This window comes from Acinonyx jubatus, chromosome D2 (assembly GCF_027475565.1).
Source record: "Acinonyx jubatus isolate Ajub_Pintada_27869175 chromosome D2, VMU_Ajub_asm_v1.0, whole genome shotgun sequence".
NCBI classification, from domain to species: Eukaryota; Metazoa; Chordata; class Mammalia; order Carnivora; family Felidae; genus Acinonyx; species Acinonyx jubatus.
The window spans coordinates 57,860,629-57,888,237 of record NC_069393.1 but is presented as its reverse complement, the minus strand read 5'-3'; the positions used below and the strand labels follow the sequence as shown (position 1 = coordinate 57,888,237).

Sequence of the window (27,609 nt, the reverse complement as noted above, 5' to 3'; positions counted from 1 at the left end):
ATATCTTTTACTCTTCAGCAAAAGATCTGATCTCCTCGCTCACTTAGCCTTGTCACTCCCCATCCACTGTGGGCTTCCTGAGGGCAGAGCCCTACCTTCCACCTCTCTGACCCCAGGCTAGGCCAATCATGAATAGTGTTGTCCAGTGAGGTCCCAGCAGCTTGGGCAGGAGGGAAGCCAGGGAACACCATGTCGCAGGGAGCAGGGCTAGGAACAGAAGTGTTCTGTGCTCCTTGTGTGAAGACATGCTACCTGAGTCCTCAAAGTAGTCACCGCAAGGGACAGGAGAAGTTCTTGTGCACTGACCAAAAGGTGGGTGGGGTGATGATTAGAGACAGAATGAAATCATGCCATTTCCTTGGTCAGAAAGCCCCAAGGCTCACCAAAGTCTACAGAATTAAGAGGGGGACAAACAAGTGTCACCTCCCAAATCCCAAGAAGTAGGAATCAGGCCTTTGAGAGGAATTCTTTTAAAGTCTAGCAAAGAGCTATACTAACCGCAGTTTTGTGAGCCCAAATACACGTATCTACCTGTCTGTGGGGAAACTGACAATATTAGGGCTTTCACATACACTCGTTAAATCCACCCAACTTCACAACGTACTTCTTCTTCTTCTCATTCTTCAGATGCGAGGCAAACTTATTTGTTCAACATTATCCTGGATTTGAACTCGGGGATGTCTAACCCCAAAGTTCTATGCCACCAAAGTTACCTTCTTTGTCAAAGATCAGCATCACCATCATTTACGGACACTAACTATGTACTGGGCAGGCTCCAGTGCTTTACTCACATTATCTCCAATTTCCACAGAACACTTGCCAAAGAGAGACCATTAGTTCAGTTTTACAAATGAGGGAGCAAGCTGAGGGAGATGTGCGAGATCGTACAGCTGACAGGAAGCAATCTGGGGGAAAGGAAGTCTTGTTTCATCCCAAGACAGAAAATGAGCGGGGGGGAAAAGTGATACAGGAAGAAAAGAGAAAGGCATGGAAGTGGGAAGGTGGGTGATGGGCCTCGGCCCCTAGGGGCTGGGCGCAAGGGAGGAGCAGGGGCTAGCGGTGGCTGGGGTGGGGGTTCTGGGCTAACGCCCTGACCAGTGGCCTCTGCGCCCCTCCCTGGCTCCTCTAACACTACCTTCCCCCTCTGAGGGGTTCACCCCCAGCTGCCAGTTGTTGCAGTTTCAAACTCAATTGTTCTCCTCGGTACTGAGGCAAATGGAGTCATTAATTACCTTCTATCGGCTGGGCTGAGTTCAGAATGCGATCAATATCCCCGCTTGTCATTCAGGGCAGCCGCCGGTGCGGCCCCGGCCCCACCCCCACGCGGCGCCAGGCCCTCCCACGGATGCAGCGATGCAGCGGATGCAGCGGATGCAGCAGGGCGGCCCGTTCCCAGCGAGGAGTGGGCCGCTTTCATCCAGGGAAAGAGCCGGGATTCGTGCCACCCACAGGGAGGGCAGAGGATGGGGGAAAGAGAGGGAAAAGTGTGAGGGAGTGAAGAGGGAAGGGGAGGAAAGGGGAGTGGAGGGCGGAAGAGGCGGGGGAGATGGAAGGAAGAGGGGAAGCTTGGAGGAAAGGAGAAATTGGCAGGAACAGGGCTGCCCTGTGCTGGGAAGGGCTGCAAGGGCCAGGCTTGGAGAGTGTGCCGGTGGGAGCAGTGTCCAAGGAGATGTGGGGTGACGTGCCCCGTTGCCTCCCATCTTTAAGCTGGACAATCTGTGGGTCTGCCCTGGCCAAGCCAAGCTCAAGAAGAGAGCACGAAGAAGCCCTTGGAAATACGGCTCAAAGCTTAGGCTCGGAGCAAGACTAGCTTCTGCCTAGCCTTCTAGTCCTGGCAAACCACCTGCTATCCTTGACCAAGCTCAGCCTCTAAACGCTCAGTGAGTTCATGGCAGGGAGGAACGTGGGGGTGGCCGGCTGGTCTGCCTAACCTCAGTCTTGCTGTGCCCATTCGCGCCCGCGTGCCTCTAGGGACACTAACCTGCATTAGACATCCTAACATAACGCTGGACTAGGGGTAACATCTGGTTTGAAATCCTGGTTTTGTCGCTCACTGCTACATGGCCTTGTCCAAGTCCCATGAGCTTTTCTGGACCGAGCTTCCTTAAAATTACACCAGGGTGGCTAGCTCCTCCCTCTGCAGTATTAATTTCTTCTTCCTCTGTGTTCCAATAGCCATCTATCCAAACCTCTATTGTAGAAATAATAATAATAACTGAAATCTATCCTGTTTCTATTACAGTAGCAGACAGGATGCGTAACATATATACGCTGATTTAATCCTTACACTAACAGCAACTAACATTAAGTGCTTACTATATATTAGGGGCTCATCTAATAACTGTACATATATTAACTCATTTAATTTGCACCAGAACTTAAGCAGGAAGCTTCTACTATCATCCCCATTTTGTAGGTGAGGAAATGGACGTGCACAGGTTCCAGAATTTTCCTAAGGCTATGAAGCTAACAAGTGATGGAAGAGGCAGAAGCAAACCCAGGCAATGAGCCTGTGGCAGCTGAGCTCGTAATGTGGAGAAACCAAGGGATAGAAAGGTAACTTGCCCCAAATTATCTACTATGGCCAGTTAGTGGCAGAGCCAAATTCGGAATCTATATTATGGTTATTTTTCTCAATGCTTCTTTGTTTTTGAGAGAGACAGAGCACGAGTGGTGGAGGGGCAGAGAGAGAGGGGGACAGAGGACCTGAAGCGGGCTCTGCATGGACAGCAGTGAGCCCGACGTGGTGCTCGAACTCACGAAGTATGAGATCCTGAATGGCCTGAGCGAAAGTTGGATGTTCAACTGACTGAGCCACCCAGGTGCCCCTATCATGGTTATTTGTTTGGTTTGGGTTTTTTCCTCACTAAACTGTGACTGTCTGAAAGGCAGAAACCCATCTTTTTAATCTTTGTAAACCTAGCATAGGGCCTGAGGTGATAAAAAAAAATGTTGACTGATTCATCTAACCGAATTCCAGAAGTAAAGGCTGGTAAATTCTTAGCTTGCCTCGCTCAACAGTTTACCTTTTAGAAGAAAAAAGAAGCAACAAAGGAAATTGCCGCTCTGGATTCGGTGTCATTGCATTTTACAGCTGTAAATTATTATGGAGATCATTGAATATGATTCCTTCTTAAAGCCAAAAAAAAAAAAAAAAAGGCTCAGAAAGATTGAGTAATTTTCCCCTGTCACACAGCTAGTCATTGTTAGGATGGGGACTGAGGTTCTCAGTGTCACTATTCCAAGCCGCTTAATTCTGACCAAGAAACAAAAACTGATCAAAAGGATGTGATGGGGATCTGGGGAGAAAGCAACCATGTCTGAATTTGACGGTAGCAAAGGAAGGAGGCATTGGACAGAATCCAACTTGAGGAAAGCAAACTGTTACACGTGGAGGGAAAGAATGGTCGTGCGATCCCATGGCAAGAGATTCTACAAGGGAATATGATTCCATAAAGACAGGGTGCTCTAAAAATGAAATTCCGCCTCTACAAGCTCAAATAATCAACCCGACAAAACAAAGGGGGTTGGAGTGGGGGAGGGCTTTAAAGAGAAGGACATTTAAGGAAAGTCATTGTTGTTGCACACGGATAAGCTTTAAAATATGATGAGCCTAGATTTTAAAAGGACATGTACACCGAACAGTGGAAGATTATGCAGCCATTAAAAAATCATGTTTTCAAAGAATATTTAATGATATGTGAAAATGGTCCTATGGAATGTTAAGTGAAAATAGCAAGACACAAGCTGTATATACAGTATCATTCCAATTTTGATAAAAAATTATATATGCACAGAAGAAAAAAAAGACTATAAAGATTATACCAAATTTAAGAGCGGTTATCTCTCAGAGAGGAGATTATGGGTGATTTTGTAAAAATTTACTTTATCTTCCAAATATTTTACAATGAGCATGTATTGCACTGATCATCAGACGAAAGTTATTTTTTTCCCCTCTTAAAAAGGACACACAACAGATGGGAGGAGGGGACCATAACCAAGGATGGATATGAGAGTAGCATGAACCTGTCAGGAAGACAAAAGCTCAGAACAAGCTGAGACAACAAAAAAGGGTCTTCAATAGCTATGTTTGAAGAAAGAACAAAAAGGAAGGCAGGTTTAGGGCTCAGTACTTGGGAAAGGGAGGTAATACTGAGGAAAAAAAAAGGGGGGGGGAGACAAGGAAGAACTTCTTGACCCTCAGCTTGCCTTGGCCTTCTCCCTCAGAGAAAGAATCTTCAAAACAGGACCAGCAGGAGTTGCCCAGGTCAGGAGGGGGCCCGGCAGGTCACTCCTAACAATTTCAACGGACTTAACTTTCCCAGACCCAGATAATTCATGCACCAGAACCCTGGGGGAAAAGTAGGTAGGATCCTAAATGTTTTGTTGATAATCCTTGAGAAGTCATAATGGAAGGACGTAGCAGTGACAAAACTCAATGCCATCTGCCCTGCAAAAGGGGGAAAGGTACGCGTCTGCAAATAACGCTTTGATAAATTTAATGCCAGGGTGCGGAAATCTTATAGGAGAAATTATTATACAGTTAATCTGTGGGCACCAGGAAGGAACATGGATGCCCTGGGACCTGTATGCGCTCACTGAGAAGTTGTGGCACATTAATTAGATATCAATGATTAGATATCAAATGCAAACCCCACTAGAACCTCCTGAACTGCCCTGGTTGGAAGCAACCGCTCTTTCTTTTTTAAAGAAACAATTCATCGTAGTGCTTTATACCTTGATCATAGCCCCTATCACATTCTGCTTGTATTGTGATGTACACACTTAACCTCCCTACTGGATTAGAAGCTTCCTGCAGTCAAGAACCGCATTCTATTTACTTTTGTAAATCGTCCTGCCCTGTTTAAAAAAAATCTTTTTTAAGTCTATTTATTTTTGACAGAGACAGAGTGCGAGCATGAGCTGGGGAGGTGCAGAGAGAGAGAGGGAGACACAGAATCCGAAGCAGGCTCCAGGGTCCAAGCTGTCAGCACAGAGCCTGATGCAGGGCTCGAACTCATGAACTGTGAGATCATGACCTGGGCCGAAGTCGGACACTTAACCGACTGAGCCACCCAGGCACCCCAGTCCTGCCCTGTTTTATATATAGATCTGTTCACCAACTTAAATTGCATTCTTTAATCGATTAAGAAAATGCTGTGGATGTTGTGCATGTAAACATTTCACAAAGAATCTCCTTCCTAATTTTATGGACAAGATGAAGAAAAGTGAAATGGTTGATGGCCGCTGGGCTCAATCGTACCTAAAGCATTTGTTTATTGCAACCAGAAGGGAGGTTTTCGCTGGTGGGGCATTGTCTCTCCTTTATTTTATTTTTTGACGTTTATTTATTTATTTTGAGGGAGAGAGAGAAAGAGAGGCAGAGAGACTAGGAGAGAGAGAATCTTAAGCAGGTGCCACACCCAGCGGGGAGCCCAATGCGGGGCTCGATCTCATCAAGTCAGCTGCTTAACCCTCTCCTTTATTTTAAAGGCCAATACTTCTTGTAAAAAAAAAAACCCTACTAGGATGATGCTACAGAAGACATCCTTGTGATCTTACTTAATCAGGTGGAATTAAGAGCCCAAACCAACGAGATGAAATTCAACAGGGATAAATGGAATGCCCTATGTTTAGGTTAAAAAAATCAATTATACAAGTGCAGAATGGGGTAGACCTGGCTTGATAGCAATTGATGTGAAAAAGATCTCGAGGTTTTAGTTGACCACGAACTCAATATGATCTTGAGTGTGACAGAGCTGCTAAAAAAATCGAATGTAATCTTAGGCTACCGTATGGACGCAGACTCTCCAGATGGAGAGCGGCAATGGTTCTACTGATCTTGGCATTGGCTAGACTGTCTGTAGAGTTCAGTGTTCATGTAGGAGGGACTTTGACTGTCAAGAATGAATTCAGAGGTGGGTAACCAGGATGGTGAAAAACCTTCCTCAATTGCAGGAAACTAAAATCCACCCAGGGCTCAGCCCAGTGTTTTTCCAGGCACTCAGCAAATCAGGTGGAACGAATGGAAGGAAGGGTGGGAGGAAGGGAGAGAAGAGAGAGTGTCAGAGGGAGATCTTTACCACCACTCTAATAAGGGGTTAATATTGTCGTCGCTATTTTAAAGATGAGGAAACTGAGATTCAGAGAGATTATGTAAATAGCCAAAGGTCCCACAGCAAGCAAGGAGTAGAGACAGACCCCACATCCAGACATTCGGATTCCAAGGTGTTTCCCTCAACACTACCGGGACTCAGTATAAAGGCAGTGGTGCTAACAATGACAACCGTCCATCTATGTCCTATGTCCAGGCAGGGGCAGTGGCCTGTCATGCAGAACTGCCGGAAGGGAGAGTCCTATGTGAGTGGCAGATAAGACCAGATGACCTTCAAGAATCTGAGGCTTTGCCTTGTCACCACCCTCAGCACAGCCACTGGGCCCCCCTCCACACGGGAGGGGGTCTCTGGAGACAGTCTGTCTGCATCTTGGCCACTCCCAGGCTCAAGTCCCATCTCCTGCTTGCCCTTCTAGCCACTTCCTCGGATTCCTATTGGATGCTCAGCCACATGGTTTAGCATTTAATTAAGAGCTTATTGTCTGATGTGTGATAGCCTTGCCTCCCCCAGCAGATTGTACGTTCCTGGAGACCCAAGTCCTCGTTACGTGTTCCTCTCATACATCCCAACACAGCGGGCACCTGGGCCCGCATTGATACACAGCTCCCCAAAGAAGTAAGTGTAAGTTTTGTCAATATTCCACTATTTACACACCAAAGCAAAACCATAGGCTCTCAGCCCTCTGAAATGGTTTATAGGAAATTTGCCCAAGGACAGAGGGATGGCCTGAATGATCACTTAGGGCCCTCATATTTTGTAACCAAACAGTAGATAAGAGGGAGATAAGGGGGAGACCTAGAACTCCACGGAGAATTTATGCCAGTTCGGTTACTTTCCCCCTTCTGAGTAAGAGGTCCCTTCGCTCCTCCCAGAAGCCCGGGGTTACCTGTAGCAAAGAAGGGCGTGGGCACCCACGGCCAACGCACAGCCAGCGTGAGTGTGTGCGACTCATATATGAAGTAGAGGAGGGTAAGCAGTTAGAGATGAAGCTGGAGGGAAGGGAAGGCCAGAGCCAGTGATGGGAGGGGAGCAAACAGGTAGTGGACAGACAACTGAAATGCACGGAGAAAGGGGAGGGGTGAGTACTAGGTGGGATTGGGTGACTTCCCCAGAGTGATCAGCATTCCTGCCCGAGAGCATGTACTGTGTCTTTTTGCTGGCCGGCTGGCCGAGGCTGGGACTCCAGTCTCCCGGGCCGCCAGTGGGGAAGGGGGGCTGGCAGAGGGTCTGTCTATGTGGGACCTGTGTCCTCCTTCAGCCCTACGTGGGCTCTCAGGGAGGGGCTGGGGCCTCCTGCCTGGTGCTGGGTTCCAGCTGGGGCCAGAACCAGTTAGAAACCTCTCTGGAGCCGGGAGGGAAGGGGGCTTTGTTAGCTCAAAGGACACAAGCAAGGCGAAAAATTACATACCAGGCCGCCCTAAGTATGCTTGTTTAGAGAAACTGCTTGCATTTATGAAGTCTTTGGTGCGGAAAGCAGGGTTGCAAATGACTGCATCAGAGCGACAGTAAAGGCCATTAATTTCCTGTTATGTTTTCCTGTGTTGGGGGCTTTATTAATTTAATTTTACACTGTCGAACAACAGCGAGAGCTGACACTGCCACACCGCCACGGCTGGGGTTTTCTTTTTGTGTTCTAGCAAGGCTTTGCCTGACATGCAAATCAACGCTATTACCGGAACCAATAAAGATGTGTGGCGGGAAGAGGGGAGGGATAAGGGAAGGAGGGAGGGGAAAGGGGAGAGAAGGGGAGAGAAAGGGCGAGAGCCATCCCTGGCCAGTTTCTGCCTCCCTCCATGCCTGGCATCTCCTGGCTTCCAGAGCGTTCTCCGCAATCAGCAATTTCTGCCCACCCTACACTTTCCCTCTGACTCTTCTCTGGACTCCCTGCCTTCGGATGACTCTACCTCTGCTGTCCTCCTCTGTCCCAGCTCCTGGCAGAACTTGAACAGGGACACAGAGTTCCCAGGAAGAGGCGGGAGCCAGACTTCTTCTCCCCACTTCCCATCCCCATATGAGGCACAGGGGCAAGGGAGCGCCATGCCCCCACCCGGGCCGAGTGACAGCCTTACTGTACACTCCCCTTTCCTCTAAAGTCAAGGCCCACTTACATATTATTAGCGTACGCACACACGAACCTGCGTGCCTGTGCACACGAAGAAAGGTCTAGAAGGGCAGCTATCCCACCTTGCTTGTAAGTCCCTCTGAGAACGCGGGTATCCTAACCTTGTCAACCATTTGTTTCCTCTGAATTCCCAGAAAAAATACGGTTGCTAATCGTTTATGCTTAAGAGACTCCAGCAGCTGTCTTCAGTAGCTGCAAGGTAACCAGTTGGCCTAGACCAAGGTACCGGAAAAAATGAATCCCAGCCTCAGAAAAAAAAGGCAGCTCCCTGGGAGACCACGTTCTGGTCCTTTCTACTACTTAGGCCTCACGCCTACCACCCCAAGACCATCCTCACTGCGCTGTCCCTCACCTCACCCGGGGCAGCTTCCACCAGCCGGCTGCCCCAGGGTCCACACTGCTCACATTACCCTCGGCCCAGCTTGCCACACCACCAGTCCACCCAGGTGTCCACGTTGCCCATGTGTCTGGGTTGGCCACGCCACCAAAGGAGATGAGGTGGGGGGCTGGGGAAGTGAGAGGGAAAGAAAGTGAAGGTCCTGGAGTCACTCCCACCAAACCACCAACCCCCAGCCCCACCCTGCCGTCCCAGACTTTGCAGTGGCCTAGGGAGACCTGGCGGAAGAGGTGGGGGGGACGGGGAGGAGAGAGAGAAAGAGTGTATGTGTCCACGCATCTCTCCCTCTGTCACTGGCTTGCTTGAGCTCCTGCCCGCACTTTCTGCTTCAGGAGCTGTTTGCCAGGCTCTGAGAGGCTGTTGGATGGAATCCAGCTCTCCCTAGGAGGAAAGCATAAACTTCATAAACTGCATTTACTTTAATGCAGGTTCCTGTGGCTGCTTTCCTCCGGCTTTTCTTCCCTCCTCTGTCCGCTCTGTCTCCATCACATTTTATCCCTGCCTCTGTGTGCACTCAGACCGCGCACACACACACACACACACACACACACACGCCATGTTTCTAGAAAAGATGAAGCCTCCGGCAGGAGGAGAACGGGCAAGGCGTAAAAGCCCAATTTACGGGTGCCTGGGTGGCACCGTCAGTTAAGCATTCGGCTCTCGATTTCCGCTCAGGTCATGATCTTGCGTTCCTGGGATCGAGCCCCGAGTTGGGCTCTGAGCTAACAGCTGGGAGCCTGCTTGGGATTCTCTCTCTCCCTCTCTCTCTGCCGCTCCCCTGCTTGTGTTCTCTGTGTCTCTCTCTCACTCTCTCTCAAAAATAAATAAACCTTTTTTAAAAAGCCCTATTTAAAGGAGAATTCCTGGACCTGGCCCTGCAGCCCCCCCACCCCACCCCGTGAGATGCCCATGTACTGTCTCCAGTGGAGCCAAGCACAGAGGGTGCTTTGAGGCAGGCAGGCGGGCGGGTACTTCAGGGAGGCAGAGATGCTGACATTTGGTGGGGACAGCCAAATTAGGAGCCACCTGGAGGCTGGGCCACAGGGCTCCAAGTACGGGAGGGAGAGAAGGCGAGGCCTTCGTGCAGGTTGAGGTTTGTGAGGCCTCCCTTGTCTGGTGTTGTCAAGGTCAGCAGGTTCGGGTTCACCGAAGGGTCAGGATGGTTTGAATTACTGGCGCTGCTGCAACTCGGCTCTGAGGCTCGTGATCTGTCTCCCAGCCCCAGAGCCAGGTCCGGCCCTCCCCCAAGCCTCCTTGCCTTTTCACCCCCCCCCCCCCCCACACACACACACAGGGCAGAATGGGGAGGGTCCGGGAGAGTCCTGTGGCCACCATGGCCCTGGCGATGGCAGGCAGGGAAGGGGTCCCGCCCTGAGCTCTGGGCTCCTCCGCGGGCAGCCAGCCAAGGTCCGGAGGCTGCTCGGATCCACCCCTCCGGCAGCAGCACTCGGGGTCTCCCCAGCCTACCTGCCTTCCGGACCCTTTCTCTGAAGTGTCCCCCATGCCCCTGCGCTTCCCAGCTGCCCCCTCCCCGGCCTGCAGAGGAGGAGGCGCCTGGGAAGGTGAGCCCGAGAGCAGCAGGGCCCGGCTCCTCCCTCCTGCATCCCTAGCCTGCACTTGGGGGAGAAGGGCAGAGCTGAGGCAGCGGATTTCTCGCTTGGTGCCCTTGCCGGTGGAGGAAGGAGAACGATGCCTACCGGCAGGGCTGGAAGGTAGTCACCAAGTGGAAGACTCGGAGGCGAAGACCTAGTCTGACAAAACGGGCGCGCGTGCGCGGTGCGCAGGAGTGCACAGCCGCAGGGGTGGGGGCAGGAGGCGGCCCTTGTCGGAAAAGTTGCGATGCTGTGATTCCCCCAGCACAAGTTCCAGTGGCGGAGGGACACATACAGGCCCCCCGACTGCAAATTTGTACCTTCTCTCCTGGGGGGTGGGGGTAGGGGGAGAGTCCACCTACCTATTCCGACCTTTTGGCACCTTATGAAAAAAATTCTCTTTCGTGCTAAACCTCAACATACTTCCTCAAACAACCAAACGGAACTCTTTAGCCACAGCAGCATGACCTGGCGGGGAGACTGCGCTGGTTAATGATTTGGCTGCCAGTCTCTGGCGTAAACGCAGAGACTTATGTAGCAATTCAGACACCTATGTCCACTGCACATGCCTATGTCCACTGCCATGGCTAAGTCCTAGGGCTTCCCCACAGACACACGTAAGTCCACGTAAGCACAGATGACAAGGAAAAAGGTCTTAAGAAAATACCAGCATGACCTACCCCTACCTCTGTATAACGACATGGTCGGTGTTCAACAGGCTCATGGCCAACATTACCCAGAAAGTTTGGCTAAAATATGTGATCCAACTAAGATAGGAAAACTCCCCCCTCAGGTATGAACGGTCTAATTTCCCAGGTTACTAGGAAGATATAATCATAACAATGAACGTGTGTTCATGAGTGGATTTTTTTTTGTTGTTGTTTTTTTGGTGGCTTAGTGAATGCTGACCTTTGAAGCTTAGCTCTTTCTTGGACTGGCGTGGACAGTAGCCAGGTTTTGAATCTTTGTTGGAAAATGAACATAGGTTGAGTTGTGTTGATGCAGTTAGACTCGGACACTTGTCTAGACAAATGACTACCTTCATGTGCATTTGGTTTCTGGACTCTCATAGGACCTGCCTCATGAGGCGCAGAATCCGTGACCCGGGCTAAGTACTATCGTGCGTGTGGAATCATATAATCCCAGCAATAATCCACAGAGTACGTCCTCGTCTCCTCTGAGAACCTCAAACTCTGCTCAGCTTCCCTCTGCCAATATAATGTTTTCTTACAGTCCCTGGCCAGGGCCTGGAGGAGAGTAAAAGCCAAAAGAGGTTCTGTGATTCCATTGCCCGTGATGTAAACTCACGCCAGAGTTCTGAGAGCACACTGCCACCCAGGCCACCCTGCTGGGTGAGTGTTCTCTGAGAAGGGAAGCGGATGGCTCGGTACAGGTGTAAGGGTTAGGTGGCAAACAGACATAACTGTGCCCCAGTCCTGGGTTTAGGTTAAGGAATCTGCAACAAGGTACAGCCTCGAGGAGTCTTCTAGACCCTCCTCGGCACCCCTACCAGCTCCTTCGGGCCGACTCCTGGCCCGCTGACATGGTGTATACTCAACAAAACTTCCCTAAGCTCTTCCCGTGCAAGGAGTGCGTGGGTCCCTCTCTGCTTCTGCCAATCCTCTGCATCTGGACCAAAGGGCCACAGAAAATGGCCCTGCGGGCCTGGGGGAGTCAGGCTCTGGCCCCTGCCTCTGCCTCTAAGCGTCCGCCCACGCCAGCCTACCAAGGAATGCTCACCTGCAGGCTTCCCCCATCACCTCCTCCGGGACTGTGGGCGCACCCCAAGTCCCAGGGCCTGGCAGCCGGGCAGTGCAGCCTCTCCTCTTCCCCGGGGTCCTCCTCGTCTGCCTTTTCTGACACCGGCACTCCTCCCGCTGCCCCTCCAGAAAGAGTGGGGAAGAGAGACCGGTGGCCAGGGCATGCCTGGTTTACATTAATGAGATACACCGAGTGTGATCCAGCCATGGAGGCAGCCCACAAAAGGAGGCGATCGCAGGCGGCCAGGAGCAGGGCTGCTCAGGTAATTGGTTTATCTATCTGGAAGCAGGGGGAGCAATCTCGGCACAGACAGACTAGCAGTAAAGTCTCTTCCTTAAGGCTATTTCCTTTGTCTTTTCAATTGCTTGCACATCCATGTGAGAGAGGGAGAGAGTGTTAAAGAGAGAGGGAGAGGGAGAAATGTTAATTTGTGAATTAATGGCTTTTCTCAGCGGAATTGTAAATTCAAATGTCACCTCACACGGTGACACCACGGCTGGTCTGCTGAAGAAGCAATGATAAGATCCCCCACCTCCCTCGGTGCCCCTCCCTCCCCAAAGATAGCTGTGGAGTGGAACATGCTACTTTTAATTTGCAATAACAACACAACAGAGGTATGCAGTAATGACTGCCTTCTTCCACCCTCATCCTGGCTTCCTTCCCCCCAGTCCAGTTGGCTCCCCATTTCCTCCCTCCCCACCCCTCTGGTCTTCTGCAACACCACCTCACCTCACCCGGGCTGCCCCCCGCCCCACCCCAGCCCGGGCTTGATACATGGAGGGGGGGGGTGTGCCTTTGGAATTGAAGGTGCTGCAACCCTCTCTTCTCCTTCAATAATCAGGGAATTAATGACCCTGAAGTTAAAGTGGGGCTGATACCGAGGCCCTGCCCAGCGTTGGGAAAAAGCCTTCATTGTTTTCAAGCAGGAGGCGGGCAGCAGTGAGGGAGATTCATGGATGGAGATTGAATATGCAATTTTCTTTCACCTTGCCAAGAGCTGCCCCTGGGCTGTGCCTGGCCTAAATTTTTCCTTTTACCATCTCTGCCTTATCCGGCCCTCCCACCTCCCTTCCATTCTTTCCAGAAAATTACCTTCAAAATTGATTTCCACTTTTACAAACAAATATAATGGGAACACAGGAAAAAACTTGGGCCGTGATGAATTAGGGCTGTCAGGTGCTTCCAGGTCTCCTTTGCTTTTGTTTTACTACCCGATCCGCTCTTTGTTTTTCCAAGGGCTGGGAAAAGTACCCCCCATCCACTGAGCGCCTGACCCTCCAGGCCACCGGGGCCTCCGCCCCCGAACCCAGCGGTGGCCCATGGCGGAAGTGATCCAGGCCCCAAGACTCTGTTAGCCTCTTGGTTTCCCAGTGGAAGCCTGACCCACCTCCTCCTTCTCTGCTCCTTGGCTCTCAGGAGCCCACTCTCTGAATAGTCTCTAACCGCCACCCCCCAGCTCTTTCCCCTGACCCCCACACCAGGTTCCCTCTGGCCCCCATACCTCTTAAAGTCCAGACCAGATGCAAACCTCCACCTCCTCTAATGTGGGCAGGATCAGTGTATACCTCGACTAGAGCAAATAAGAGACAGACAGACACTGAGAGATCCCGAAAGACAGGCAGGTAGAAGACCGAGACCCTGAGACTGGGAGACCAGGCTCCTCTTCAAGGGAGAGGCTGTGAGGTTCCTGAGAGACGACTCCCACACAGCCTGAGGGTGTCAGGGTTCCCAGCCTCAGTCTCCCCAGCCTTCGGCCCCGAGCAAACCTGGAGGCAGGCTCAGGACAGCCCATCCATTTGCCAACAGAACGCAAGGTGATGCCTACGGGGCCCTTTGGGCAAAACTCTATATGCACACCTGTGTCTTAGTACTGTGGACCCTTAACACACTCAGGCCTAGCTTCGAGCTCTCCCCGCTCACTAGTACTGGTGGAAACGCACCTGCTCACATCTGGTCATCTCTCCAATCATCTCTCCATCTCTCCATCATCACCCGGAAGATGGCACGCCTGCCCAGTGCATGGCGTTCCACACCCCTTTTCACCCAAAGATCTCAGCATGGTAGAAAACACACCCACATTTGCATAAACCACGTAAGAAATTACATGGGGTCCATAAAACAACAAACACATGTTTCCCTAGATAAAGAAAGTTACGTGTGGAAGCAGAAATGCACAGCAATGGATGGAGGGAGGGGTGCCTCCACGTTAGAAAAGAAGGGGGTCCTAGATTTATTGAGACACATCTAAAATGCCTGCGGACGCTATGAGATGCCATGCGGCCCCCCTGGATAACCACAGAGCAAATGACTGAGCAGAGCTACACAAAGGTCCTCCCAAGTCACACAGGCGAGGCTGACATCTCTCCCCCGCTGCCCTGGTCCCATCCAGGTTGGCTCATCCCAGCATTAGCTTTTCCCGCACCAAGATGAGGGAGCCTGTGCCCGAATGTTTCCTTCTGTCATGACTTTATTTCCCCTCAAAACATAAACCTGCCATTTAGGTCTTCCCCCAGAGACCCCCAACGACCCATCTTCCAAGATGGAGTTGACTCAGCACTACCTCCGTGATTTTGTGTAGCCCGCTCTACAGTCCCGTGACATAAGTGCTGTTACCATCTCCATTCTACGGAGGAGACTGAGCTGATGAAGGGTAAGTGACTTGCGCAAGGCCCTAGGATTCAACCCAGGGTGTGCCTCATTCCAGAGCCCACACCCCTCCCCACTGAGCCACGCTGCCCATCCACGCCATTCCGGGGACTTCCTGCTGGGCTCCCCCTGGCATCCTCCTTCTCGCAGGGGGTCTTACAGCCTCCTCTTGCCCGAGGCCGGGGCTCCTGGACAGGGCTCATGTTCGCAGCCTAATCCCCTCATTTGCCCCAAGTCTAACCTGAGCAACGCACTCGGGGACTTCGAGAAGGGAAACTAACTAAGGAAATAAGCCTCTTTTTTCCAGTTATAGCTTCATCCAAAGCAGAAGGGAGCTATTAAAGGCAGTGACGGGACTGAGCCGTTAGTGGCCGTGCAAAGCCGTCCTGTCTGCAAACGCACAACTGCACCAGTTTGGCTCCACTCAACTGCACAATTCATTGTGCACCTAATTAATGGAATGCAAAATCACGGCCCCCTGCAATCCCACACATCAAAGGATGATACCAACACACCTCCCTGCACACAGATCAACAGACTCATACCATATGACTTCATTTGGATTTTTGGACAAGTTATGTAACTGCTCCATGCTTCAACAACACGGATGGACAGCCATGTTTTGGGCTACGGCCGAGAGCAACTGGGTAAAGGCAAAGGTCTTTGGTTTCCCAGCCTGAAAACGTCGAGAGGCTGTATCTTCCAGCCACATAAACCGGGGAATGCAACAGTCATGGAAACAGGGTCCCTCCCAAGGACCCTAATATACTCCCCCCGAATTGTAGCCAAAAAGAGGCAGAGATTTTAGCAGGGTACTAAATGGGGATCTACCTTCTCAGACTGATGGACAGCCTGTCTTCTGGATACTTCGTGACACAGCTTCCTCATCTACCCGGGCCCATCTACCTGTCCCACTCTGGGGGCTCCTGGACTCAGGTAGGTGGGGAGTGTCAAAGCTTCCTGACTAGCACATTTCTCAAAGGAAAGCCCCGGAATTTTTCCATACTTCCAATGGCCAGGGTGTGAGAAGGCGTCTCAAGCAGGCTGACAGCCACTGTGGGTTTCCTTTCTCCCCAGAGTCACAGCTGATCGGCCCTTTACTAATATCCCCACAGATATGATTGCTGCAGATACTAATAACGCTGTCCATATTCCGAGTGCCAATGCCAATAACGCTCTGGGTATTATCACTGTGAACACCAATAACTACTGCTGAGATTGTCTCCAATAATGCCAGCACACGCCGCAGTGATTGTCCTCGCTAATGCCCACCACCGTGACATTGTTAGAGCTGAAGAATAGGCCGGACCGTACCCAGAGGCGGGAGCGGGAGTGGTTTCCTTGAGGACAGACAGGCTCACGGCTTGCCGTCGGGATATGGCACTTCTAGAAAGATGCCACAGTGTGTGGGGCCCAAGGAGAGCCAGCCTGGAAGGGAGAGTGGGGTCCTCCGGGAGGAAGATATGCCCCTCCACTCCCCCAAGGTCTAGTCCCTTGACATGGATCCCCGTTCTCGTCCCAACACCCCTCAGTGCCCCAAGTCGGTTTTCTCTTAGCCCTCGGTGCTGGCCCAGTAGCTGAAGGACATACCTGGGTGTCTGCAGCCCACGCCTGAGGCTGCCTCCTGCTACCGGCCTGCCAGCTGCTGTGCTACCTTGGCCTGACTGCAGACTTGGGCTACATCATCTTGACACATAATTATCTCTCCTATTCTTAATCATCTGAGCTGCTCCCTAATGCAAACTGGGCCTGGCTGCTTGGAGGCACCCAGGGTGGGGGAGGGGGCAGGGCTGCGAAAGGTCTGCCTTTGCTCTCTCCTTTCCTTCTTCTCCCTTCCACCTGGATCTGACAGGTCAAGTGTGCACCGTGGCCTGGGGGGGTGGGTGGGGGAAGGTCAGGGAGACCTAGCCTCCCTCAAAGGTGCTGGCCTCCACCAGGGAAAGGGCAGCTCCATCTGGTTTGGGGTTAGTCAAGAGAAGCAGGAGTCAAGGCCAGAGAACCGTCGCCCCCCCCCCCCCCAAAAAAAAAAGAAATAGGGCCTCTGATACTCCTTGTACCCTGGCTAGGCCCAGGAGAGAAGTGTTTAAGCAGGAAGAGACACCTAAGAGTCCTCATTATCCTTCACCTAGGAGATACTGACTGCTTCCTGAGATGTCTCCCCACTGCCATCACGGTCACTCTGCTGGAGGATGGTCTTCCCAAACCCGGCCCTGCTCTTCTCTCTTCCTGCTCAGACACTTTCAGTGGCTACTCATGCTTGCAGAAAAAAGTCTAGACTCCTTATAATTGGTCCGGTCTTGGCCTAGTCCCCTGTGGCCCTAACCCATCTACTGAGCTTCCCTCCCAGCCCTTCCCTAGTGCCCTTGCAACTCTGCCAGAGCACATCTGCACCTTCCCGCCACAGCACCCTCTGGTCCTAAGGCTCCCCCACCAGACAGAACTTCACCCTGCATCGTCCCTGCACATGCCCCTCACCCATCGTTCAGGTTCCTCCTCAAAATGCGGCCCTTTCTGCCAGGTTACTCCCTCCTGACTCTGAGTTCCCATGGCCTGCGGCCCAGGCCTCCCATCACGACACAGATATCTGATGGAGCTTTCTGCTTTCTGGGGTCACGTGTTTTACACGCCCCACTAGACTGGAAGCTCCTTAAGGACAAGAATCATATCTTGTTCTGCTTTGGGATCCTGTAGCACCAAGCCTTTCTTGCAGCTGATGCACAGGAAAAGGTTCACTGAATTGAATTGACTTGAAACAATGAATGTAATCAATTGCAGGGAGGAGAGCAGTCTGTTCTGGGCCAGTGGGGCCTGACCCTGGGTGGCCACAGCCTCATGCCAGTGCCTCCCTACTCTTGGCCTCCTCTCATGGCCCACGGGAGCCCGGGGAGCAGAGGGCATGCTTGGCCCCAACTGGGAACCAACAGGGGAGAGCACACAGGGGGTCCTGTGGCCTCCCCCGCCCTGCCTGCTGGACATCTCACACTCTAAAAAATGCAGGGGCCAGTGGTTAAAGGAGAAACCCTTGGGGCCTGAGGCAGAATCTTCCCAACCACTCGGGGTGCCAGGGCACCTGGCTAAGGCTGGAGTATGGTCAGCCCCCAGGGAGAATTAGGACTTAGGGCCTTTCGCAAGGCCTCCCCCTGCCCATCGAGGGTGGCCGCCAAAACAACCACAATGAAATTTAGTGAGTGGCAAAGGCCGTGGCAGCCAAATGGGTTTGGATATTTTGGAAGAAGGAGAAATAGAGCCAGACAAGCTGTTTCCCTGTGAAACGAGGCCATTAGGGCTTCTGGAAGGAGGCCAGCACCAGGTCATCACTGTCTTGCCAGACCTAGGCCTGTCCTGTCCCTTCCGCTGGAGGCCAGGGCTTTCACACTCTCTTTCCCCTCAGCCTGGGCCCAGGGAAGCTCAGTTTTGTTCCTTTTCTCTGTTCCTTACCCTCTAAAGCCAACCCAATCAAGGGCTTGTCTATGCTTGGGATGGCCACATGATTTATTGCCCAAACAGGACATTTTTGAGAGAAAACGGAGATGCTGACTGGCCAAGATGCAGAGACAAAGGGCATAAATTGGGACTGTCCAGGCTAAAGGGGTATGCAGTCCCCCTGTATGCTCATCTCTAGAGGATTCTATTTCATGGGAGATTCTCTAGACCTCCCTAGACCAGAAGGTTACTGCTTCCCCAGCAGGGACCATGAGACTGGGGCAGGAAGCAGGCTTGAGACACTGGTGTCTCCGTTTGTCTGGGCTGGTCAGCCCTGCGCCCTGGGCTCATGCATGAGAAGAGCACCAGATGGTCACCAAGGGACCCCTCACATCCCAACATTTGTAAAACACCTTCTCCCAGGCCCATGGCCACCACTCCCTCTTCCTGTATCCTTTCCCCTCTCTTCCTCCTCTTCATTTCTCCCTCGCCTGAACTCCCTGCCTACCAGCTGGCTGCACTTGAGACATTATAGGGAACGGAAGGGAAGGGACAGAGAGAAGCCTGAGTGGTGTCTCCTCCCATAGGGAAGAAGAGTACAGAGGGCCCGTGTCCAGCTCAATGGGGGGCAGAATCCATGTGTCACAGAGAAAGGACACTGGGGTCAGCTGCACGTGACATCACGCCCCCATCTTTTGAGGGGTTGGATCAGGTAAGAATAAGGCAGATGGGCCTCTCATCCTAGGGTCAAAGACCAGCTGCCCCCCAACTTCCTGAACCCTCCCAAGGTACCTGGTTTGTGCTTCTCCCCTGGCACCCCACTGGGATATTAGGGGCAGTCCCGGTGGAAGGTGAGGCCACCAAGACTGCTGAGCAGATGGTGAAGCTGATGGCCCCACCAGCAGCCTGCCTCCCTCTCCAGGAGCCAGCAGGGCAGTGGGGGGACCTGGGCTTTGCTACTAAAACTGATCTCCCAGCAGAGCAGCTGCGAGGCCGGGCCGAAACCGGAGCCCTGAGTCCAAGGACAAAGCATGCACAGGGAAGCCAAGCCTCTTCCCTCCTCCCTACCTTCATCACGTTTCCTCTTCTCACCATTGGAGCGAGGGATCCCCAGGATCCCGTTGATAGAGTAGGATCCCACTGGATCATTGGAGGCGCTGGAAACAGGAGGGGAGGCCGTACTGGGAACTGGACGAGAGTAAGGAGGAAATGCCATCAGGATAACAGTTGTGATCACAGACCAAAGCCCCGAGGCTGGGGGCAGAGAGAAGCAGAGGATTAAGAGGGATGGCGAGCCCATGTTCTCCTCCGCCCTCTAAACAAACCCCAGCTCGCTGCCTCTGGTCTCCTAGGCTGGCCTTTACTTATCTCCTTTCAGTCGCCGCCGCCGTGGCTTTCTAAGATCTGTCTCTCTCTAGGAGACACAAGAATGGCCACGATATTCCCCAGGAGGGCACAGCTCCTCTCTCCCAGTTGCTTCTGGTCTTGAAATCACTTGGGAAGTTCCCAATTTCTCCCTCAGGGCACAGACTAGTGAAACCATTCACTCTGCTCAGGTACAGCCCGGCCCAATCCTCCCTCCCGGCGCACGTTGTGACACGGCCTCATGAACAGCGGCTCCTGCCAACTTCAGGAGGCCTGGGACCAGCCATTCTACTTCCTGCTGGTCAAGAGATAAGGGGACAGCTTCCAAGAGGGGCAGCAACAAAAGTATAATCACATTTCAGCCCCTTAAACTCCAGGCTTCATCTATGGCTGCAGCACCACCAAGCACCCTCGGGTCAAAGGGAAGACAATATGGGAGGGGGTTTTATCTGGTGCTCTGGTAGGCCTGGGTTGTGTCTCTGAGAGGCCATGGCCAAGGATCAGTAAACAAGGAGGCTGGAGCAGCAGAGAGTTACAGAGGGGAGGAAGGAGAGCCAGATCAAGAAGAGACAGGCTAAGAGGAGAGAAGCTGTGAAGAGTGACACAGAGAGATGCGAACAGATCCAGAGCCACACATACAGAGAGGAGAAAAGAGAAAGGGAGAGGCAGAGAGAGGAAAGGAGAGAGAGAAGGGAGAGGAGGGGAGAAGAGAGAAAGAATTTTAAAAATTTTAAAAAGGCAGTAAGAGGGTAGATAGGAAAGAAAAAGGGGCAAGTGGAGACAGAATCAGATAAAAACAAAAGATGAGGAAGGGGAAGGCAGGGAGAGAAGAAAAGCCAAAGGAAAAGCTTGATTTAGAAGGAGACAGAGACAGAAAGACAGACAAGGCAGGTACAAGGTGTTGTGCGCAAGAAGCAAAAACAGTCCTGGTGAGCTAGTCTCCTGGGGAGATCCCCACCTCTAGGAGCTCAGGGAGAGCGTGGGCTGGGGAAGGGGTCCTGGGGCCTCAGCAGGCATGCCATTTTGAAGGGAATGGGGGTGGCGTCCTGGCTCTCCTGGGTGGGCCCCCGCTTCCTCCCTTCCCTGAGCCCTCTTACCAATGGTGTGGCCAGGGGCAGTCACTCCCGTCCCAGCCCCATCAGGCGTTGGGTGGAAAGGCTGCTGAACTTTGGTCCTGATGATCCTGCAACAGCATCACGACAGCATCACACATCACGTGCCTTCTCCTGCCTGCACCAGCTCCAGCCCAGCCCAGAGGGGCTCGCCCAAGCTCCCCAGCTCCTTCCTCATGTATCTGTTCCCTGCACCCCTGCCCTCACTGACTGCTGCGAGGCACGCACTTTCCCTCCCACTGGCTCTGCAGACCCAACCTAGTGCAGCTGGACAGAGGGAGTCTGTATTCTCTCCTGCGGTGTGCATCATCTGAATTGCAGCTTGATTTTTGGTAGCAAGGATTGGGGCAGCAGAGTGAGTGGAGCACAGCATCCTTCCCCTTTCTGGGGGTGGGGGCTGCCCTGATGGCTTGCTGTCCCCCCTTCCCTCCTCAACCACACGCAAACCTCCTCCTAGGAACAAGACTCCCTTGTCCAGAGATCGTTTTGGAGCTGCTTTTCCTATTGGGACTGTATCAGTCTTCTAGAGTTGGGGGGGGGGGGAGGTGAGATTTTCCTATTTCTTGGGCTAAAAAGAAATAGCCCGGAAAGGGCTGGGTCACAGATGACCCTTTTTGTCCCAGGGAATCCAGCATAGCACATGGTCCCTTTGCCAGATGTCAAGCCCTGAACAACTTCTTCCTGAGCCCACTTACTGTCCTATCTCTGCCCAGCTTGCTGCCCCAATGGCCTGTTTTTCTGGGGTCTTACTTGGACCACAGCTTCTTTTCCAGCCTAGTTGAAAAGCCTCGCACCCACCCTGTGCACTTTAGGGGTAGAGGGCTGGATCAAATGTCCCAGGACTGGGGATAGGCCTGCTTGTCAGTGGTCTGAGAAGCCCGGGGCTCAGACGTGCAAGAGACCAATGCTGGGGCCAAGACCAAGGAATGCTCTCCTCCATCCGCTAGTCAAAATAAGTACCCTTGAGGCAATTTCTCCAATGGCATTGCTCCTCCCTGCAGAGTGGCGTGTGAGTCAAGTTCACCCACACTGACCAGGTGAGTCACAAACCATGAGCAGACTCCACTGTAACCAGGTTTAACCGAGCACCCACAGGCAATAGAGGTAAGGCACCTGCCTCACAGTGCTGGAGATGAAGTTGGGGAGGGAGGACACACACCCAAAGAACGCAAAGGAGCCCCGAGGGGCCAGGCCATAAGCACTAGAGGGAGGCAAGGGAGGAATCCAGCCACCTTGCAGGTGGGGACTGGGAAAGAAGTCACTGAGGAGGCAGAGCTTCATGTAGACCTTCAAAGCAGGACAGGGCTGAACAGATGAAGGGGCCCAAGGCACGGAGGAGAGTGATAAGGGCACCGGGATGCATGGCCGGGACCCTGAGTCCTGCTTCTGACCCTGCCATTAATCGGCCACCATAGCTTTGGGCTCATCATTCTACTTCTCTGGGCCTCAGAGGTACATCACTCTACGTTTCTGGACCTTTACTTTTCAGTTGTAAAGTAAAAAAAGGTTGGACGACTACAGGATCTCTAAGGTCTCCTCTGCAGTGAAAAAAATAACATGGTTCTAAGGTGAACAGAGAAGCCGTGGCAGAGGGGATGGGTAGGGACCATTAAAAGTAGGTACTGGAGGAAGACAGAAGCAAAGCATGGGAGCCGAATGAGCTTTAGGGGTAAAGCCCAGACCAGTCAGCCAGGAGCAGTGGAGGTACAGGAAGAAGCAAGAGGAAATAAGGCTGAAAACTTGGAAGTGACGACGATGATCGTGATTTTTCCATTTGCTGGTCATCTATCATGCGCCAACACTATATGCAATTTATATTACTTACATATGCTACTGTTCATTCTCCCAACAACCTCCAAAGTAGATACTATTATCCTCGTTTTTCAGATGGAAAACCAAAGCTCACAGAGGTTAAGTAGCTTAGTCAAAATCACACTGCCAGGGCAGAGTCAGAACTCAGTCTCTAGAATGTGGGCTTTTTTGGTACTTTGTCATACTTCTCCCAACATACAGCAACCAGGTTTAGAGAATCTCAAGCCATGAGTGATTTCTAAACCAGAGGGGACACTTGCAGACAGATCCTGGTAAAGCAATATACAGGCGCAAGGTCACAGGAAAGAAAAGAAAGAGTCTGTAAGACGTCATGAAGGCAGAATGGCCGACTGGGCACCTAACAGGAGTCCAGCATGGCTCTAAGAACCTAATTCTGTGTACCTGGAAGGCTGGTGGTTTGTACCACTGTCAGGAGGAGAGACGCAGGGAGGTGGCGGGTTTTGTCTCAGACACGCAGTGTTTGAGGTGGGAGGGGGGTGTCCAGCTGGCACAGCACATGTGGATTTAAGAAACCATCAAGGAAAAAGAGCGTTGATAGGGACAAGAGGCCGAAGGAGTGGATGTTGGAGGGCACTGACTTTCACAGGCTGGGGGAAAGAACCTGACCTTGCAGAGGGGTCAGAATTGGTTACACTGGAAATGGCAGAGCAAGGATTGGGCAGTTTCACCTAAGTCGACGGAGAAAAACGTTTCCGGAAGGAGAAGATAATTCGCGGCATCGGTGACAATGCAAAGGTTGGAGGGAACTGGGAATAAGAAGAGGCACAGGTTTGGGGATTTGGGGGACAGAGGTCTCAACAAACAACTGGAGCAGGAGCCAGACAGAAAGGTTAGGGATTGAATAGGAGGAGAGGGAGTCAGTGAAAGTAGATTCCTGCCTTCGGGAGTTCGTAGAAAGGAAGAGAGAAAAATGTGGAAGCCGGTGGATGGGACTGACAGCTGAGTGGAGGGAAGGCTGGGTGGGGGAGGAAAGACTTGGGTACACTTGCAGACTGAGGAGGGAGAACCAGAGAAGAGGGAGGGCCTGAAGTTGCCTGACAGAATGTGGATGATGGAGAAAGCGAGACAGAACAAGGAGAGGTGCCAGGGGGAGTTGGTGAGAGATGGTGCATTTTGAGGTGGCCAAAAGCTTCGAGAAGGAGCTTTTACAGTTTTTATCTCTCAGCGAAGCAGAAGGGAAGGTCATCTCCCAAGAGTTGGGGGAATGTTTGGAGCGTGATCACAATGGGAAAGATGGGACAGTGGCTAAGGGCGATGTAGGCGGGTGGACCGGAAAAGTCTAGAAGGAGGCTGTGTATACAGCTCAGAGCAGCCGCTCCTAATTCACTGCAGCAAAAGCTTCTGGGATCTCACTGGTCCTGCTGTGGGTGGCTCTGGCTTGCGGGCCGATGAGCCCTGGACTAAGGGAGCCCCAGGGCTGGGGCTGGTTGAGACAGGTAACGAGATGGCCTTGTGGGGTCTCTGTCTTTGTTACCCAGAGCCTCTGACCCCTGAGGCACCAGTGCAGATTCAGCTGAGGCAGCAAGTGATAGAAAATCACTACTCCCTGACGGGGGCTTGGTGGTGCATGGGACAGGAGCTGGGCGGGATGCCTGCCGTGAGTTACTAATGCTCCTGGCGTCCATCCGTGCCCCCCAGGCAGTGGGCACTTGCTAGTCCCCAGAGCTGCTCTCGGGAAATTTAAGAACTGAGATCGCGGGTCCCTGGTAGTCATCCATTGCCCCCCTGCATCCTGTACACAACCCAACAACTCGTGGGAATATCACCACAGCTTAAAAGGATAAAGTAAAGCACTGCTTTGGGTGATTGTCTGGCACTGTTTCCCCCTGTTGATCTTCCTTCTCTTCCGATCTTTTTCATTCTTGGCATGGCGAGACAGCCAGACACATCCTGGCCTCCGTGGCCCCGGGCAGGCTTGGCCTTCAAGTCAAGTCTGCAGGTATGGGTCTTCGGAGGGTGCAGTGGGGGTGCTGGAGGCCATAACTCTACTCAGGGGAGCCGAGAAGCGCTGTTTCCTGTTGCCATGGGAACACGTCAGGACGCCTGCTCATCACTTCCCTTTCTAGCATGTTCTCCTTCACAGGGATGCCCTTCCTCCTCCACCTTTCTGGCTTTGCCCGAGCCCAGCACGGGGACTTTAGGCACTTAGCAAGGGTGCGACTAGGGCAAAGGGAAGAAGGGGATGGGCTCTGGGCTCTGGGTCAGGCTCGGCTCTGTTACTTAACTGCCTGTGAAACCCTTGGCAGTCTCTTACTCCCTCATCTGTAAAATAAGGTAATAATACTACCCACCTCCTAGGATTGTGGTGAGGATTAAACAGGATAACGCATGTAAGATGATTTGTATGATGCTGGGCTCAATACATGCTAATGTTGCTAATAACAATAATCACGACTAGTAGTAGCATTACTCCTATGAGTGACCGCCAGGACTGGCTGCTTTCTCTTTAGGGACTGAGCCAGGTACGGGCAGGAGGCCTCTCAGCCCAGCACGGTCCAGCCTGGCCAGTGTAGCTGCTATGGCGGCCCTGGAAAGGGCACTGAGAAGACAGGAAACACCAGTGGCAGGTGTCACAGCCTGACCCAAAAAGAGGTGAATCAGAGACACTCTCAGGAAGATACATTAGGGTCCTCTGCCTGGGAGCCCCAAGAAGGGTCCACAGACAGTATGAGCAGTAGCTTCTTCGGGACCGGTAGATGCCAGGGAGCTGTGGTGGCGCTTCGGGGTATAGACGACAAGGCGGGGGGGGGGGGGGGCGGTGGTGAAGCCACTCTTTCTTTGGTTAAATTCCCAGGAAGCCTCCGCCTCCCACCGAGCTGGGGATCAAGACAGTTTCATCAGCTCTGTGAGTTAGAAGGAGAGCATGTAATGAGACTCCCATTAACAGTTTGTTAAACTCATGAAGAAACCGAGGAGCTCTCAACATTCCAAGAAAGCGCCGGGGACACTCTTACCCCTCCGCTGGCTCTCTTCCCTCTCTCACTTCTTCCTCCACCTCGCATTCCTGCCTCTGTGTTTCGTTCTCTGTCTTTCTCTGCCCCTCTGTCGCTCTCCCTTCTCTTTGTCCGTCTGTCTGTCTCTGGGCACCCTGTAGTCCCACTGTGGCTGTGTGAGTTTATTGATTCCCGGGAGCTGGGGGAAAGCGGGAGGCAGGGCTGGGGTGCAGGCTCAGGGATGGAAATAGAAGGCTATAAATTATTTGTGACAGGAAAGCAATAGTGGCAGAGTGCTGAGCACAAGTCCTGTGTCACTATTAGATTCCTTTTAGCCTGATGACACTGTAAAAAAGGTTAAGTGTCTGCTGAAATCGTACACCTGGGGGGCCGGGGCAGCCTGGGAGCAGAACAAGCCACTGAGAGCAGGTATATCAATTCTCCAGGCCAATAATATTCCACTCATTGATCGCCACGCAAAGTTCAAAAATCTCATTACAGCCAGGCAGACCGGGAACTTTTTACAAATCAATAGAATGATATAATGTATGTATACTTAGTACAAATGTATCTATTCATCTATCCATCCATCCACGGTCCGCCTCAGGGTTTCCAAGTTAACCTACCCATCATATTATGTTATGTCATGTATGATATTATATTGCATTGTATTATATGATAATAAATGGGGTGCAAAAACTCCCCCTGAGGTGGAGACAAGAAGAGGTCCTATTAGCATTGGGGTGACCTCAGACAGCTCACCTTGGAGAGGCAGGTGGCGGCACTTCCGGGACTGGGCCGGTCAGGATTTCTAGGAGCAGTGCTCCCTTAGCAGGAGCTCCAGTAATGCAAGCCATTGTCTATTGAGGGTTTACCATCTGTTAGGCAATGTTCTGTGTGCCCCAAATAGTTTACCTAATCCTCACAATAGCCCATTTTGTAGATGTGGCATATTATCATTTACCCAAGGTCACCCGTTTACTTAGTGGCAAGTCTGGGGACTGAACTCAAGTGGACTAAATGCAGGGCCCCTACCCATAACCACCAAACTCTCCTGCCTCCAGAAAAGAGAGACCCTAAAGCCCAGAGTCCAAACTCCTGGATTCTATTTCCAGTCTCTGCTGTTGTGTTCTGAGAAACCAAGGGTAAGGGGCTCCCTGAGCTTCAGTATTCCCTGCTCTAAAAGGGGAGTAGTAACACCTACTAGAAGCAGCGGCAACACCTACTAGAAGCAGCGGCTGACGATGCGATATATACACATGATCTGCAAGCCTGTCCCCATCACGTCCCGTCCAGCTGCCTAGAACAGATGGCTTTCCCTACGCTGGAATTACTTCCTAGGAGAATGGCCTTCTGGCCTTCAGCCTGGCCCCAGGCCTGGTCATATTACTGGTTTGCTGAAATGGTTTTTTAGCACAAGAAGTCCTAGGTACCCACACACACGTGCCATATACATGTAAAAATCAGTTGGAATTGCCCTAGGGTGGTAGACTGCTCACTTCACAGTTTTTGCAGAAAATACTTCACTCTTCACAGAGGGAAAGTCTTTCCTGATTTGGTAAACCAAGGGAACTCCAGGGAATGTCTCAGACTAGCTGGCCCCACGGCCCACTGAGCCAGGCGAGCGGTGGGAGGGGCCCCTGCCAGAGCTTTGGGCTGCCTGGCTATGGCAGGCCGGGTCACTCCAAAGGACACAATGATTTTTGCTTCAGCAAAGGATATTTTGCCCAGTGATTGCACGTAATCGCTTCAACACAGGCCCTTGAGAAAGCCTCTATCAGGTACGTGTCCCTGGCTCAGCCCTGAGTCAAACTGGACCAGTGCAAACAGCTGGAGACTTTTCACAGCAGAACCTCGAGTTAGGGATCACAGATTCTCCAGGAAGATTTCACCTCTCCTAAAAATGGTTCCTACCTCCCCCCACTCCGGGGGAGTAAAGAACTAGAATTTCCCCTCTGTACATCCCAGGAACTAAAACCCTAAATTTACCACTTCCTCCTCGCAGAGGACACAGCATCCATCCAATCTTGCCTCCCCACTGGCAGCCCGGAAGCGCTTTCTTTGCGTGAACTCTGTCGTCCCAGGTTCCAGCTCTGCAATTTGTGCAGCTTAGAGTCGCCTGCCCGCGCCCACTCACATGCCCTACAGGTTTGGGTTTGGACAACTAACCATGGGTCAGGCAGGGTCTGTGCAGGAGAACGGCCGCTGGTGAGGAGAAGGTATGGGCAGGACCTTCCATTCTGGCCATAGCATGGTGGAGCTGGAATGCACAGCTTCCAAGGTTAACAGGGGTGCCCCTACATGTGTCA

At 52.1% G+C, this 27,609-nt stretch overlaps 1 protein-coding gene across 5 annotated transcripts in view; it reads right to left on the bottom strand.

The window, feature by feature from the left end:
- PAX2 (paired box 2) overlaps window positions 1-27,609 on the bottom strand; it is an 80,063-nt gene that overhangs the window by 27,937 nt on the left and 24,517 nt on the right. For 3 of the 5 annotated variants that reach the window (XM_027062878.2, XM_027062880.2, XM_053206857.1), the window contains exons 4-5: window positions 20,520-20,605; window positions 19,126-19,245 (exon numbers count right to left, since the gene is read on the bottom strand). In XM_027062878.2, the coding sequence (XP_026918679.2) occupies window positions 19,126-19,245; window positions 20,520-20,605 (206 nt within the window). Of the gene's footprint in view, window positions 1-13,489; window positions 13,559-19,125; window positions 19,246-20,519; window positions 20,606-27,609 lie in introns of all 5 variants that reach the window. The other 2 variants (XM_027062876.2, XM_027062873.2) reach the window with 1 other exon arrangement.